This window comes from Danio aesculapii, chromosome 23 (genome assembly GCF_903798145.1).
Source record: "Danio aesculapii chromosome 23, fDanAes4.1, whole genome shotgun sequence".
In the NCBI taxonomy this organism is placed as follows: Eukaryota; Metazoa; Chordata; class Actinopteri; order Cypriniformes; family Danionidae; genus Danio; species Danio aesculapii.
Window position 1 is genome coordinate 45,247,371 of NC_079457.1, and position 15,808 is coordinate 45,263,178.

General features: G+C 35.7%; 1 protein-coding gene across 1 annotated transcript in view; it reads left to right on the plus strand.

Moving 5' to 3' along the window:
• slc9a8 (solute carrier family 9 member 8) overlaps positions 1–15,559 on the plus strand; it is a 70,559-nt gene extending 55,000 nt beyond the window's left edge. The window contains exons 11-16 of the mRNA XM_056449558.1: positions 1,108–1,224; positions 1,304–1,386; positions 4,885–4,996; positions 6,421–6,641; positions 11,319–11,465; positions 14,813–15,559. Coding sequence (XP_056305533.1) covers positions 1,108–1,224; positions 1,304–1,386; positions 4,885–4,996; positions 6,421–6,641; positions 11,319–11,465; positions 14,813–14,926 — 794 coding nt within the window. The 3' untranslated portion in view covers positions 14,927–15,559. The remainder of the gene's footprint in view (positions 1–1,107; positions 1,225–1,303; positions 1,387–4,884; positions 4,997–6,420; positions 6,642–11,318; positions 11,466–14,812) is intronic.
• The last annotated feature ends 249 nt before the right edge of the window (positions 15,560–15,808 follow it).

Consider the following 15,808-nt stretch of genomic DNA (forward strand, 5'->3'; position numbering starts at 1 on the left):
AAATATGTTTGTATTCATATGTATATACAAAATAAATATGTGCAGTACACATATGTAACTAATTCAGCTAGCTTTTGCATTAATCGCATTCAAAATAAAAGCTTGTATTTACGTAAGTTACATATATTAAATAAAAAATAAACATACTTTTTAAAGTATAAATGACAAAATTTTTCGAATATGTACATGCATGTTTACATTTAAATGTATATACGAAATAAATATGCACAGTACTCATATGTAACCTACAAAAACACAAGCTTTTATTTTTGATGGATTAACTTATGTTAAAAGAAGCTTTTATTTTATTTTTGATTAATCACGATTAATTGCATCCAAAATAAAAGCCCAATGCCAGTTTAGCCAATTATATTCCAGCACCCAGTGTTGCCTTGTTAGAAAATCACGTATTTTATTCATACTCAGTCAGAAAGGCTCACAAAGTATACGTCCGTGACCGAAACGCGACAGCAGCAGCGAGACCTAGATTCAGAGTTCCACATGAGGTTATTAATTAGCAAATAATATAAATATTACAAACGTAAACATTAGGTGAGCAGGTTACATTGTAACCCCGTGTCCTAACAACACGCTACGTGACGAGATATGCAGTGATAAGCAAGTGAAAACACGATAGAAATTTCTACTTCTTCATTCAGAAGCATAGAATATGCACTCACTCACTCACGAAATAGTAAAGTTTATAATAAATAATACATATTAAACCTCTTTAACATTATATAATCCAGATGCTGGATCACTGATATGTGTTGGTTTGAATTATTTCACTGTTCTAAAGTTCAATTTCAACAGGTTTATTTTAGTTTCAAGATCTGAGGTGAACTACTTGCTGCTGCTTTCAGTAGTATGACAATAAATGTCTTGCGACTTAAATTAGCCTTAAATCAGCCTTTAGGCTCGATAGTCAGACACACTTCTCAATCTGGCAACCTGCTCTTGCATGTGTTTTGATCCATGAATGTAATACCTAGTTCAACCACTGGGTGTCAAACTCACATACTGCACCTTTAGGTATTGGCTAGTTTGTAAAATATTGTTGTGAATACTCCACAGTACTGATGAGAATCGATGCGTCTCTGCCTACAGGTATCATGGCCATCCTGTTCTCGGGTATTGTGATGTCCCATTACACTCATCATAACCTGTCTCCAGTCACCCAGATTCTCATGCAGCAGACTCTGCGCACCGTGGCCTTCATGTGCGGTCAGTGGCGTTACACTGCTCTCACAATCCTGCTGCTTCATATGGAGATCATTAACCTCACCCTCTTCTGATTCTGCAGAAACCTGCGTGTTTGCCTTCCTGGGGCTGTCTATCTTCAGTTTCCCTCACAAGTTCGAGCTGTCCTTCGTCATTTGGTGTATAGTACGTATCCTTGCCACAAAGCATTACGTCAACATCTGATGAAGTGAGTTTGTGAGTTTAAAACAAGCTAAATAATCTGCCAATGGAGTAAGCAAAACAGTCTTGTTTGTCTTTGAAATAAGATTATTTTGCTTACCCTACTAACAGATTATTCAGCTTGTTTTAAGGAAAAACTCTTATTATTGTGACTTATTATTTCTCAAAACATGACAATATTTCATGGAATTAAATTAAAGTATGCTCCTGAGTTGTGTTGTGGATGAAATATAGGCTACATTATAATTATACTCAACGAAAGGGTGAACAGAGATGTATTTAGAGTTGTACCTTATCATGTTTCAAAATACGCATCCAGGAATTAATCCCAACCTTCTTCAATAAAGTGTATTCAAGTCCATTCACTCCAGAAAAATCACTATAGGGGTGGAGTGATATGACACAGTGCATAAATAGGAAAAAACACTTACACTCTGGAGTTTAAGGGCTCTATTTTAACGATCTAAGCACAAAGTCTAAAGCGCACGGTGCAAAAGCATTAAGGGCATGTCCAAATCCACTTTTGCTATTTTAAGCATGGAAAAATACGCTCCATCTGCAGCGCAAGGATAAAGAACGAGCCTCGTCCATTCAGCCTCTTTACTTTCTCTTTACTTTACTTTTACTCTTTACTTTACTCCTTTATATTAATGGATAAGGAAACGGTGGAAACTCTCTCCACTGAAGACATCCATTAGCCTACATATTTAATTTTGTTTGTTAAGTGCAAAGATTTGTTTCAAAACTATTTCTAAATTCAGTTCCAAATTCCAGCAAATGAATAATTGAACAACAATAACGTAGTGTGGTCAGAGTTATATTCAAACACACGTCCTATTCTTCTGCCTCATATGGTGACGCATACGTCTCCAAAACCCGACAGGTGGACAAATCTAAACTTGTTTTTATTAAAACAAATGTAAATATGCATGTCAGTGTTTACTGGGTTCAAACATTCTTCAAAGTATCTTCTTTTGAGTTTAACTGACCAATACAAAAAATAAAAACTCAAACTGGTTTGGAAGTTTGAGTAAATAATTACAGAATTTTCATTTTTAACTTTTTTATCTTTTTAAGAACCATAATTTTCTAATTGTCTTGAAAAAACAAACAAACCCTGGGTTAATTTTAAAGCAGTTTGAGATCTAAAACCTGAAATGCATATTATTTAATAGCTCCATAGACATTTAAGACATATTTTTTGTTTTATATGGAGCTTATTGGATAATTTCTAGTTTTAACAGGTTAAAAATGTAAAAGTATGGTATCGGGCAAAAGATTAAACTATTTTTAAAATTCCTAATTGTTACTTAAGAAATCCTCATTCAGTAAATAACAAAAACATTAAAAATTGACCATAAAAAAAAATTATTATTAGATTATATAATAATAATATATAATTTAATATATATAATAAATACTACTAATAATAATAATAACATTATAATAAAAATGAAAATGCATAATGCGCTCTGCACTGGACTTTAGACCAGCTTTTACTTGGTCAATGGTGAGGTCTATTTCAGTTCCTCAAAATAGCAACGCGCCAACCATGCGCCTTAACACACCTCCTTTCTAGGCGGGCAAACCCATGAGTCCACCAAGTAGCACAAATGGATTTGCTATTTAAACAACATGGCGCAAAACGTGAAAATTAGGGTTGCGCTGGTCTGAAAATAGCAACAATTCGTGTGTTGCACATCTTGCACATTATTGCACACGGTGTATGACAGGACCCTAAGTGGACCCTCAAACTAACAAAAGTTACATTTAAACATACCTAATGCCTCTTTCCAGGGCACAGACTAAATTTAGAATCTGTCTTTCCTAGATTCTGTGTTCTGAGGACAAGTTGTAATGAGATGAGATGCCACACACACAAGTCCCACACACAGTACATAAAAATTATAATACAAGCATACAAGCTTAGGTTAATTTAAAAATAAAGGGGGGGGGGGTGGTGTCATTGTTGTAATCTCACTATGAAACTTTATGGTCAATCAAAAGCCTTCAAAATCATCTAGAAAAGGTTTCTTGATTTAAGAATTGCTAGATATTTGGAGTAGAAACAAGACAAAAACTCTTTTTTTGCAGTCAGTGTTGTTCATTAGTCTATTGTGAAACTGCACTCTGCTGAAAAAAGCACTATTGACAGACCTTAGGATTTGCCAGTACCTCCTTTAAAACCAATCATTTGTTCATACATTAATAACAAATGGCAAAGAGTATGGGATCTGCAAACAAGTAACTAACTCCAGGAAATTAGCCCCAATCTTAGTCTTTTGAAAAATTTCGGACCAGATTGATTTAAACCGCTGTAGAATCGGTCACTCCAGTACGACACAAGTTGTTAACACTCTGTGTTCTTTTTGCAAACTAACTTTAGCCATAAATTAACTAAGGAATTTATTAATTATTAATTAATTTATTCAGTTCATTCTTATCAAGAGATTTTTAACACAGTTAAACCAAATACAGTTTTAGAGCAAAATAAATAGTAAAAACATTTTATAATGTTAATACATAGTTAAAGTCAAAATTATTCCCTCCCTTTTTAAAATATTTTCCCAAATGATGTTTAACAGACCAAGGAAATTTTCAGCATACTTCCTGTATATTTTGTTCTTTCGGGGAAAGTCTTATGCCTTTTAGTTTGGCTGGAATAAAAGCAGTTTTAATTTAAGAAACAATTTTAAAGACAACATTATTGGCCCAATTAAGAAATATATATTTTTTTCTTTTTTTTAAATTAAATTATATAATAATAATATATAATTTAATATATATAATAAATACTACTACTAATAATAATAACATTATGATAAAAATGAAAATGCATAATGCGCTCTGCACTGGACTTTAGACCAGCTTTTACTTGGTCAATGGTGCGGTCTATTTCAGTTCCTCAAAATAGCAACGCACCAACAATGCGCCTTAACACACCTCCTTTCTAGGCGGGCAAACCCATGAGTCCACCAAGTAGCACAAATGGATTTGCTATTTAAACAATAATTATTATATTATACAATAAATATAAAATAAAATATAATATAATATAATATAATAAATAAAATAAATATAAAAATCTATTTAAACAATAAAAAAAACATCATTTTTTTTTAATTATGCTAACTTGTCAACACAATAACCTAGTTGTTTTTAAATTGCACTTTAAGCTGAATATTAGTATCTTGTAAAATATCATCTACTGTCATTATGATAAAGACAAAAGAAATGAGTTCTTATATATTTGTTAGTCAAATTGTGTTGAAATATGTGTTGGAAAAAAAATCTCTCCATTAACCAAGAGTCAAATAAAAATTTTACATCAGGGTCAATAATTTTGACCAGATTTTCTCGCCATGAAAATAGCCATTGACGCTATCATGGTGTTAAACACAAACATACATTAGTTTCTTGTTATTGTTCAAAGTTTGTGCTGACGTGTTTTACTCTTGACAGGTTCTGGTTCTTGTTGGTCGGGCTGTGAATATCTTCCCGCTCTCCTTTTTGCTCAACTTCTTCAGAGACCATAAAATCACCCCCAAAATGATGTTCATCATGTGGTTCAGCGGTAAGATGATGATGACTGAATTCCAGATTCAGTCAAGGTATCTGCAGGGTCTTAAAAAGTCTTAAAATGTCTTAAATTTAAAAAACAAAATTTTAGTCCTTAAAAAAATCTTAAATTTACTGAAATATTGTCTTGTAGGTCTTAAATCGTTTTAAACAGGACTTAATTTTCCTTGGTTTATGTAAAGGTATCCAATCGATCCAACATGCATCCAACCGGCAACAATATATCTCTATAACTTTTAGCAAAACTATAATTATAGCTAATATTAAAACAGGCTGTTGTCCATATTTTTAGTTTTTAAAGGGTTTTTTTTAAGTTATGTTGAAATATATTTATACAACTAGGGGCTTGTTTTGACATGTTATTTAAAATATGCCCATTTTTTGATGTGGCAAGAATTATTTTTTTTTTTTGCTGGGCCATAACAAAATCCTTCGCATTTAGCCCTAAATAAGTCTGAAATTTCATTCTGTATGGCCTTAAACAGGTCTTAAATTTGACTAGGTGAAGCTTGCATAAAGACATTTACAAAAACATTTACATTTTTATACTCTGTTCCAGTGCCTGTTTTATATTCTGTCATGGTTTAGTTATAAAATATGCATTTTGTCTCTGTCTTTATGTTTTGGTCAGCTTGTTACATCGGTTATAAAAAGGCAGTAAAGCACTGACAAAGACCATAGAATCACCAAGAGGTGACACTCTGTTGCTATTTGGGAAACATCCACCAGATTCCGCTAATGTCAATAGTATTCTGTCCAATTACTTTTGGTCCCTTAACAAGTGGGAAGCACATATGCAAACTGTTGTAATTCCTACAGCGTTCACCTGATTTGGATGTAAATACACTAGAATTAAAGCTGACAGTCTGCAGTTAAAGCACATCTTGTTTGTTTAATTTCAAATCTATTGTGTTGGTACTGTATATAGAGACACAAACGTTAAAATTGTGTCAATGTCCAAATATTTATAAACCTAACTGTAAATTCTTGTCTAATGCCTACAGAACAAACCACTGTTATACAGTGACTTGCCTAATTAACCTAGTTAGGCCTTTAAATGTCACTTTAAGCTAAACACTAGTATCTTGATATATATCCAGTCAAATATTATGTACTGTCATCATGGCAAAGATAATGAAATCATTATGATTAGAAATTATTTCTTAAAACTATTATGTTTAGAAATGTGTTGATAAAGTCTTCATTTAAATATACAGGGGGCCTAATAATTCAGGAGGACAAATAATTCTGACTTCAACTGTACTTCATATATATATAATAATTATTATTATTATGAGGTTAATTCAATAGGTGTACAATAATTAATGTCAGCTTCTAAAAATGTGTAAGTACCCCATGTGGTCCTAAAATGATAATGAGTTCATGAAAGGGGATGTATAAATGTGCTGCTGATCTCAGGTCTGCGTGGTGCGATCCCCTACGCCCTCAGTCTCCATCTGGGTCTGGAGCCCATTGAGAAACGGCAGCTGATCGGCACCACCACCATCGTCATTGTCCTCTTCACCATCCTGCTGCTGGGGGGCGGCACCATGCCACTCATCCGCATCATGGACATCGAGGAGAGCCAAACACGGCGCAAGAGCAAAAAAGACATCAACTTGAGCAAAACTGAGAAAATGGTAAGACAACTGCACTTCTCAAAAAATACTATGACTTGATTTCAAGGGTGCTTTTACACCTATAGCTTGATTGTTTTGTTCTGGAACAGGATTTAAAATTGTTACAGTGTCGATTCTTGGTGCAGTTCGCTTTCACAAGGCAAAGCTTCTAATGGCTCGTTTCCACTGACTGGTACGGTACGGTACGGTTCGGTTTGGTACGGGTCACCTTTATCAAGCTTGCGTTTCCACTAACAAGGGTACCCTTTTGGTGGGCGTGGTGTACGACAGAAAGTTTCAGTCGACGTCATTCTCGCTCGAGGAAATGTCTACAATAAAGCTGTACGGGTCATTCACATATCATATGAAAAGCACTTCTCACAAAACAGATGCTTCATACACATAAACACTTGTGTAGAAATGTTTATTACTAATTTTTCAATGAACATGAGTTGATTATAACTGCAGATCAATGACAGTGCGAAACAGCCTACTGTAACGTTTGTAATTATATTAAATAACTAAATAAATGAACAAATATAAACACATACAGCCCCTTACAGTCTCCGATATGTTATCAATTGCAGAAGAACTACACACAACAGACATTTCGCCCGTATTTAGGTTCAAAAACAGCACAATATATAGCCTACAGTCAGAGAAAATCTCTCATCTGTGTCTGTAATCTTCAGCAGCACATGTAGCCTCTGTTAGAGAGTAATTCCATCATTCTGATTTCATATTAGTCCAAAAGGTGATAATAACAATAATAATTAAATAAGGCAGTGTGATTACGTCTGCTCAAAAATAATGTGCTCCTTTTTTCCGGCTTCTCCTTTGTTTCTTTACGCTTCACTCTCGCGTTTGTCAGTGTCTAACAGGATCGGGTTTCAAAAGCACGTCAATAATCAAGCGCAGGTTATTATCATCAGCTCTAGAAGTTTCTTATTGCAGATATTATGTTAGACGCGCGCGAGCACTAGCAAGAAAGCGAAACCGCTCGCGCCTCAGACTGGCTCGTAAAAAAACTTTGAGGCACAGGGTAAATCTGCTCTACTCCATGGCTTTGTGGCTGTTCATCCAGACGATGACAAGGTTTGTTTGAGCCCGGGTCGACCATGGCTTGTTATTATATGTATAAATAATTCCGCTGTAATCTCTCGGCTGTGAGTGTACTTCATACATTGCGGGTTTTTTGTTTTCATTCTGGCTTGTTGCGTAAGCGAATGACGTATCTCTGTAAACCAATAGCGTTCAGCTGCGCGTCTAGCTCCGCCTTTTGGTACCCTTTCTCGTGTTTGGTACCCTTTCGAAAGGGTCCCGAAAAAGTGGTACGGTACGGTTCGGTACGGTACGCTTTTTGACAGTGGAAACGGCTATAAAAGCGTACCAAACCAAACCAAACCGTACTGTACCACTCAGTGGAAACGGGCCATAAGGGTGCTTTCACATCTGTGGTTCGGTTAATTTGGTCTGGACCAAGCGTAATAAATGATGCATTGTAGCATTTTCCTCTGTCTTTGGGTCTTTTTCACACCACACTGATTGCTTTAGTTCAAACCAGTTAAAAAGAACCAAAATGCAGTCATCTGACAAAATCCACATCACTCATTGGTTGTTGAACGTATTTCCTAAACTGCTTTTCGATTGGTTAAGAACTCACTTGCGGGAAAAGGCCAATGGAACTCCCGCAAGTAAACAAACAGGCAGGCACAAAATGTTGCTTTTGACTATTGTAGCGAAATTAGCTCAGTTCATGAATATTAATGATCAATAATACCGAGTTATTATTAATTGTTAATATTCTGAATTAACTTATTGTTAATTTGACTAAATAAATATAACAATAGCTTCGCCCGCTCGTCTGAGCAGACTCAGTAATTATTTATTTAATTAGAAAGGGAATTATAACTACTTCTTGTGATGTAGATGAATATTTTATAAGATTTAGTAAACTTGTTTTAGTAAAGCTTGTAGCAAGATCTATCGTTAAATTGACCTTTTCTGTGAGGCAAAACAAAAGACAATCCAACGTGGTTATATCATGATTTATTGGCTAGTCTAACATATAACAAACAAATGTACAAAACATAATAACAAAAATGGTTAGATACAAACAAAAAGAGTTTAGATAAAAAAAATGGCAAATCTACCTCAGCTGTTAAGGATCACCAAGATTATATAAACACCTTTTTGAAAGGGGCACAGCTTTAACGCACGACTAAATACCTGTTTGTCTCTTTCTCTCGTTGTGCGAGTTTCTCTGATGCTTGGAAGATGGAGTCCTTGAAGAAGTCCTTTCTTGATGCGTGGAGTTTGCTACGCTGACCAGAGGATACGCGAGACGCAAACTTTAAACTGAGTTTAATTCGCCGGAAAATAGTGAAAATAATAATAAGTGAAAATTAGAAACATGGACGTAGATGGGTTTTAACTATGGGTCAAGTCACACCCATTTTCTACTGACTGACCATTAGTTTCATGGGAAAAGTTTGAACGCAAGATTTTCTTTGTCTCTGAGGGCGTACTCACTCTATGTACATTTGACTTGAACCAGGCCAAAGCACGCTTGTCCCCCCTCCCGTCTCCCCCGACGGCCCGCACTCACATTACATTTGGGCCTGGGCATGCTTACGTCATCGATGGTGCGCTGTTCACTAGAGAATCGCTCTCGCTCAGCACAGTGGAGATTTCTTCAGTTATACTGTTTTAGTTGTTTGGGATGCAGTGACACACAGTCAAATATTTCACCGAACAGATTCGCCACTTTTGACGCTCATAAACAGTCATAAAGTCCTCATGCTGCAGGAATTAGGAGGTTTGCTGAAGGGGCAGCTGTGGTGCAGTGAGGAGTTTGCGTCTTTAATAAACTACGACAGTTTGCGTTCATTGAAGAGTAAGAATGATTAATAAATCCATGTGAAACAGCCCCTTAAAAGTCACGTCTCGCTTTCAGTTTCGGTCTTAGGCGCATTTTGCACTCAAACACAAGCGTACCGCGCCAAAGCCCAAGTGAACCGCGATTCAGCGCACACACACTTCTCGAACGATCCGGGAAGCGGCCTGGGCACGGTTCGGATAGCATAGTGTGAGTAGGCCCTGAGACACTCATGTGCATAATGAGGATCCACCCCGAAGAGACTAAGAGAAAATTTCTCAGAGCATTAAAGAATGTAAGCCGTATAAATTGTGATCATGCCTCCTAGATCATGAGCTGTAGGATTATGTACAGAACAGAATGATACCAGACATGACTATTGTAGAAATACATAAAACATAATTCATGCATTCTTAGTTTATCAAGTGTCTTGAAAATGGTATATACAACCGTATATCTATTAATAGAGAAAGTCAGGGAGAAAATACAAAAGTTTTCAAGCACATCATATTTACTTTGGGTTGAATTTTGAGATTTCTGAGTCCGTTTCAAAGGTGTGTGTGTCAGCATGGAGGGGGGTTCTGGCCAACATCTTGATAGGTGAGGTGTTAAAGAGTGACAGACTTGCTGGCACCAGGGGTCATAAACTCGTGTAGAAAGGAACCCAGACCCCTTTTAGGGATCAATACCTCCGGACTATATGTCACACTATGGAGGAACAACTGCGCTGGCTGATTAACTGCGTATCCCTGCTCATAGTATACTATAGTTTGTATACATCACTTTAGACCAGGCAAGGGCAAACTTGATCCTCGAGGGCCGGTGTCCCTGCAGTTTTGCTCCAACACTAATCAAACACACCTGAACACCCTAATTATTGTCTTTAAGATCACTAGAAAGCTACAAGCAGGTGTGTTTGATTAGGGTTGGAGCAAAACTATGCAGGGACACCGGCCCTCCAGGATCGAGTTTGCCCATCCCTGCTTTAGACCAACTATACATTTCGAGAATGAAGAGTGGCTGCGGCTGGAAAACGATGTTTTAATGCATCGCAAATGGCAAAGGCACATTGCAGGTCACTTCAGGAGGAGGCATAAATTAATTTAGCTAAACTGCGACATGGTCATCTTCCGGAAATATTACCAATGATCTATCAGGTAATGTTTTTCCCTCTCTCTCTTTGTTTAAAACTGTTGGTAAAGCGCTGTTAACAAATATAGCTCCTTCACATTCCATAATGCACAGCACATCAGACTACAGCAGCTGGATTAGTCCAAAAAGGCGCAGTACTTTTTGCGGTTGGGTCTGTTTTAGTTCGGATCATATTCTCAGCACAAACGAACCGTTCCAGGGAGGTCTCGGTACGCTTTTTTGGTCTGCTTTTGGTGCGCATTTGAATACAAGTGCAACATTCACACCTGCCCAAATGAACCACACCAAGAGGGAAAATGAACTTTAGTGCGATTCAACCAAACTGAATAAGGCAGGTGTGAAAGCACCGTAAAAGGACCCAAAATAGTTCAAACAAGTTATGTGCGAGTAAACTTTCCTCAAATTGGTCAGAGCTTGGTTTATTTTCCAGGATTCTGCTCAGCTGTCATTCATTCATTCATTCATTCATTCATTCATTTTCTTTTCAGCTTAGTCCCCAGGTATCATTTCCTCTAAACGTAATTTTTGTCACTGTTTTGGGGCACATTTGCTTATAAATATCTTCAAAACGAACAATACTGATACTAACATCTAAAGAACTATTTTATTTACTTAGGACCTCTAAAGGCTACTGTACAATCTAATAAGAATCTGCCTGTGTCTTTCAGGGTAATGCCATTGAATCGGAGCATTTGTCCGAGCTGACTGAGGAAGAGTATGAAGCTCAGATTTACCAGAGGCAGGATCTGAAGGGCTTCCTGTGGCTTGATGCCAAGTACCTGAACCCCTTCTTCACCCGCAGACTCACACAAGAGGTTAGACTGCTCATAAACTTCGATGCTCTGCCTGTGTGCGCATAGTGAATGCACGTAACCAGATGTTACTATTACGAAAGTATTTTTTGTAGTCCCCAAACTTCGTTCGCTGTAGGCTTTGCTAAGCTAACTCTGTAAAAGCCAATGTCTCCATTTGCAATGAACTTTGAGCGTCTTACATAAGAGATGTTGTTTGTGTTCACACAGCTACATTACACATCAACTAAAGTTTGAAATATGATATCGTAGTGGACCACCCTTTTAGTAATTAAATAATAGATTATTCAGAAATGGACACCAATAGGATTTCGCTGTATGGACGCCATCTTGTGGCCAGACGTGGACTCACAGTGCATTATGGTTTTTCTCTGACCATCAAGTGTACGTGGATAAAGTCTAGATGGGATACAGCTGCAAATAACCACATCAATATAGCTTATTTTTGTGATATTGAACAACCATAATTAATATTTGTAATATTAATAGTTGGGTTTAGAGTATTAAATACAATTTAACGGCTGATTTAATAAATAATATAAATAATTCTCATTATAATTACAGTTTTTAAATAGCTGGGTTTAGGGTAGGGTTTAGGGTGGACGTCAATAAAATACAATTAACCGGTAATTTAATAAATAATATAAATAATTCCCGTTAACTTCCTGCCGCACATGTGTAGCAACATGTATATGCTTCTAGCAACAACCATGTACATGGGTTGCACACTCGTTATTGCAGTCCATTGTGGGATTGATTCAGGACGTCCACTATGAGACGAGACAATAATCGATATATTATTTGTTTTTAAAATAGCAATTTAGAAAATGTAATATTTTGCAAAATTGTGCAGCATTTAAGAAAAAAATGAAAGGCCTCTTCACCTCTTCACCAAATTTGTTTCAAATAATTTTGCTTAAAAATCGTGATTAAATCTTGTGATTAGTTTCGTGAATCGTATCGATTCGAGAGTCAGGTGAATCATTACATCCCTAATTATTATTTATTTAGGATATGCAGTTTAACATTTTGATTCCAACGCCGAATTAATAAATTATAAAAAATACTCAAATTAAATGAAATATTCTTAAGGTTTTTGTTATTTGGAAGAGTGTTCTGGCATTGTGATGATATTATATTGTTATTATATCTATATATTGTTATTGTATATAATAAGTGGCATAAAATGGTCTTGAAATGACAATAAGATCATTTATCGCAATATATTTTGGGGCAATATAGTATATAGTAAAGCATGGAGATGCTTTAAACAGCACAACAGTGGCACTTTAAAAGAACACTCAATATTTTAAATAAAAGGCTCATTTTACAACTCTCCTGGGATGTTGATATTAGATAATATTACGCAGAATGATGATATTAACTTCCTATATTAGCCTCCTAGCCATATCGGCCTAGAAAATACCAACTTTAATATTAAATAGCATTTTACATCGGACAAGTACACAGTATAACTAAAGAGGAGTCAAGATTTAAATAGGAATGAAATGCTAATGGTCTAATCCGATTCAATGATCTATGCTAAGCTAAGCTGAAAGTGCTAACGACCTGGACCTGGGATTTATTTGTTTGTAAAACAGCAATTTAGAAAATGTAATATGTTGCAAAAATGTGCAGCATTTAAGAAAAAAATGAAAGGCCTCTTCACCTCTTCACCAAATTTGTTTCAAATAATTTTGCTTAAAAATCGTGATTAAATCATAAGATTAGTTTCGAGAATCGTATCAAATCGAGAGTCAGGTGAATCATTACATCCCTAATTATTATTTATTTAGGATATGCAGTTTAACATTTTGATTCCAACACCTAATTAATAAATTATAAAAAATACTCAAATTAAATGAAATATTCTTAAGAATTTTGTTATTTGGAAGAGTGTGCTTGCATTGTGATGATATTATATTGTTATTATATCTATATATTGTTATTGTATATAATAAGTGGCATAAAATGGTCTTTAAATGATGATAAGATCATTTATCGCAATATATTTTGGGGCAATATAGTTAAAAAAGTGTTTTGGGATGCATGGAGATGCTTTAAACAGCACAATAGTGGCACTTTAAAAGAACACTCAATATTTTAAATAAAAGGCTCATTTTACAACTCTCCTGGGATGCTGATAGTTTTAAATATTACGCAGAATGATGATATTAACTTCCTATATTAGCCTCCTAGCCAAATCGGCATAGAAAATAGCAACTTTAATATTAAATAGCTTTTTTCACCGGACATAGTACACAGTATAACTACAGTGGAGTCAAGCTTTAAATAGGAAAGTTTTTGAAACTGAGTGAAATGCTAATGGTCTAATCCGATTCAATGATCTATGCTAAGCTAAGCTGAAAGTGCTAACGACCTGGACCTGGGATTTATTTGTTTGTAAAACAGCAATTTAGAAAATGTAAAATGTTGCAAGAATGTGCAGCATTTAAGAAAAAAATGAAAGGCCTCTTCACCTCTTCACCAAATTTGATTCAAATAATTTTGCTTAAAAATCGTGATTAAATCATAAGATTAGTTTCGTGAACCGTATCGATTCGAGAGTCAGGTGAATCATTACATCCCTAATTATTATTTATTTAGGATATGCAGTTTAACATTTTGATTCCAACACCTAATTAATAAATTATAAAAAATACTCAAATTAAATGAAATATTCTTAAGAATTTTGTTATTTGGAAGAGTGTTCTGGCATTGTGATGATATTATATTGTTATTATATCTATATATTGTTATTGTATATAATAAGCAGCATAAAATGGTCTTGAAATGATGATAGGATAATTTATCGCAATATATTTTGGGGCAATATAGTTAAAAAAGTGTTTTGGGATGCATGGAGATGCTTTAAACAGCACAACAGTGGCACTTTAAAAGAACACTCAATATTTTAAATAAAAGGCTCATTTTACAACTCTCCTGGGATGTTGATATTATATAATATTACGCAGAATGATGATATTAACTTCCTATATTAGCCTCCTAGCCATATCGGCCTAGAAAATAGCAACTTTAATATTAAATAGCATTTTACATCAGACAAAGTACACAATATAACTTCAGAGGAGTCAAGATTTAAATAGGAAAGTTAATGAAACCGTTTGAGTGAAATGCTAATGGTCTAATCCGATTCAATGATCTATGCAAAGCTAAGCTGAAAGTGCTCCTGCCAGACCCGGACAAAATGGATTCAAAATGGATTTAAAAATGGTAAAACTGAACTGTATAACTCTAGGAGAGCCATAAAATTGGGCCTATTTTAAACAAAAGTCTAGTGTTCCTTTAAAGACTGTGAGCAGCTGACTCTGAAGATCTGTTTCTTTAAGGACCTGCTGCATGGACGGATCCAGATGAAGACGCTCACTAATAAATGGTACGAGGAGGTCCGTCAGGGTCCATCCGGCTCTGAGGATGAAGAGGATGAGGCAGAACTGCTTTGAGGCGGGACTCAATCTGCCGTTCTCGCACCACATGGCACCCAGTACACAAACTGTGCCACTCTGTGATGGGCGCTACGCTTTCACACACAACTCCACGGATTGCTTCACGGTCTAATGAGGAAATGAACAGCCATGGTGGGAATCCTAGGATGTTTGAGGCATAATAGAACCAGCAATATTGGACACATTGTTGGAGCGTAAGTTGAAGTACCGTACTGTTATGTGATTATTATTTTGGTTAATTATTTTATTTTTTCTGGGGGTTTTGTTGCACATACAGGGAAATGACACCAATGAATGTTTGAGTGTGGGATTATTTAACAAACGTCACCTATTCTTTCCGTTTATGAGTTATTTATTTGTTGCGCACTCTTTATAAATGGGAGTGTAAGAATCTTTTATAATGTTCTTGACACTGTTTTGTAGCAGTTTATAACCTATTATAATATAGCTGAGACTGGAGGAATGTTTCATAAGCTGAGCACAAAGCCGAGGACTGAAAGTTATGTAAAAATGTGAATAAAATGTCAATTCTAATAACTTGTGTGTACTTTGGTAAAATATAGGTAATTGTTATATAAACATCAAACAGTTGTGATAGAATATCTAACCACAGGGGGGCAGTAAAGTACAGTGTTTCAGTGTCTATATTTCAAAGATTGCTTAAATGCTGTTTTTAGGGACTGAGCACTGGAACGGTTCTTCTTCTTCTTTTTCTCCATAATGATGGCGATTTTGAGGGTCTAAACCAGGGGTGGGCAAACTCGGTCCTGGAGGGCCGGTGTCCTGCACAGTTTAGCTCCAACACTAATCAAACACACCTGAACAAGCTAATCACTATCTGCAAGATCACTAGAAATCTATAAGCAGGTGTGTTTGATT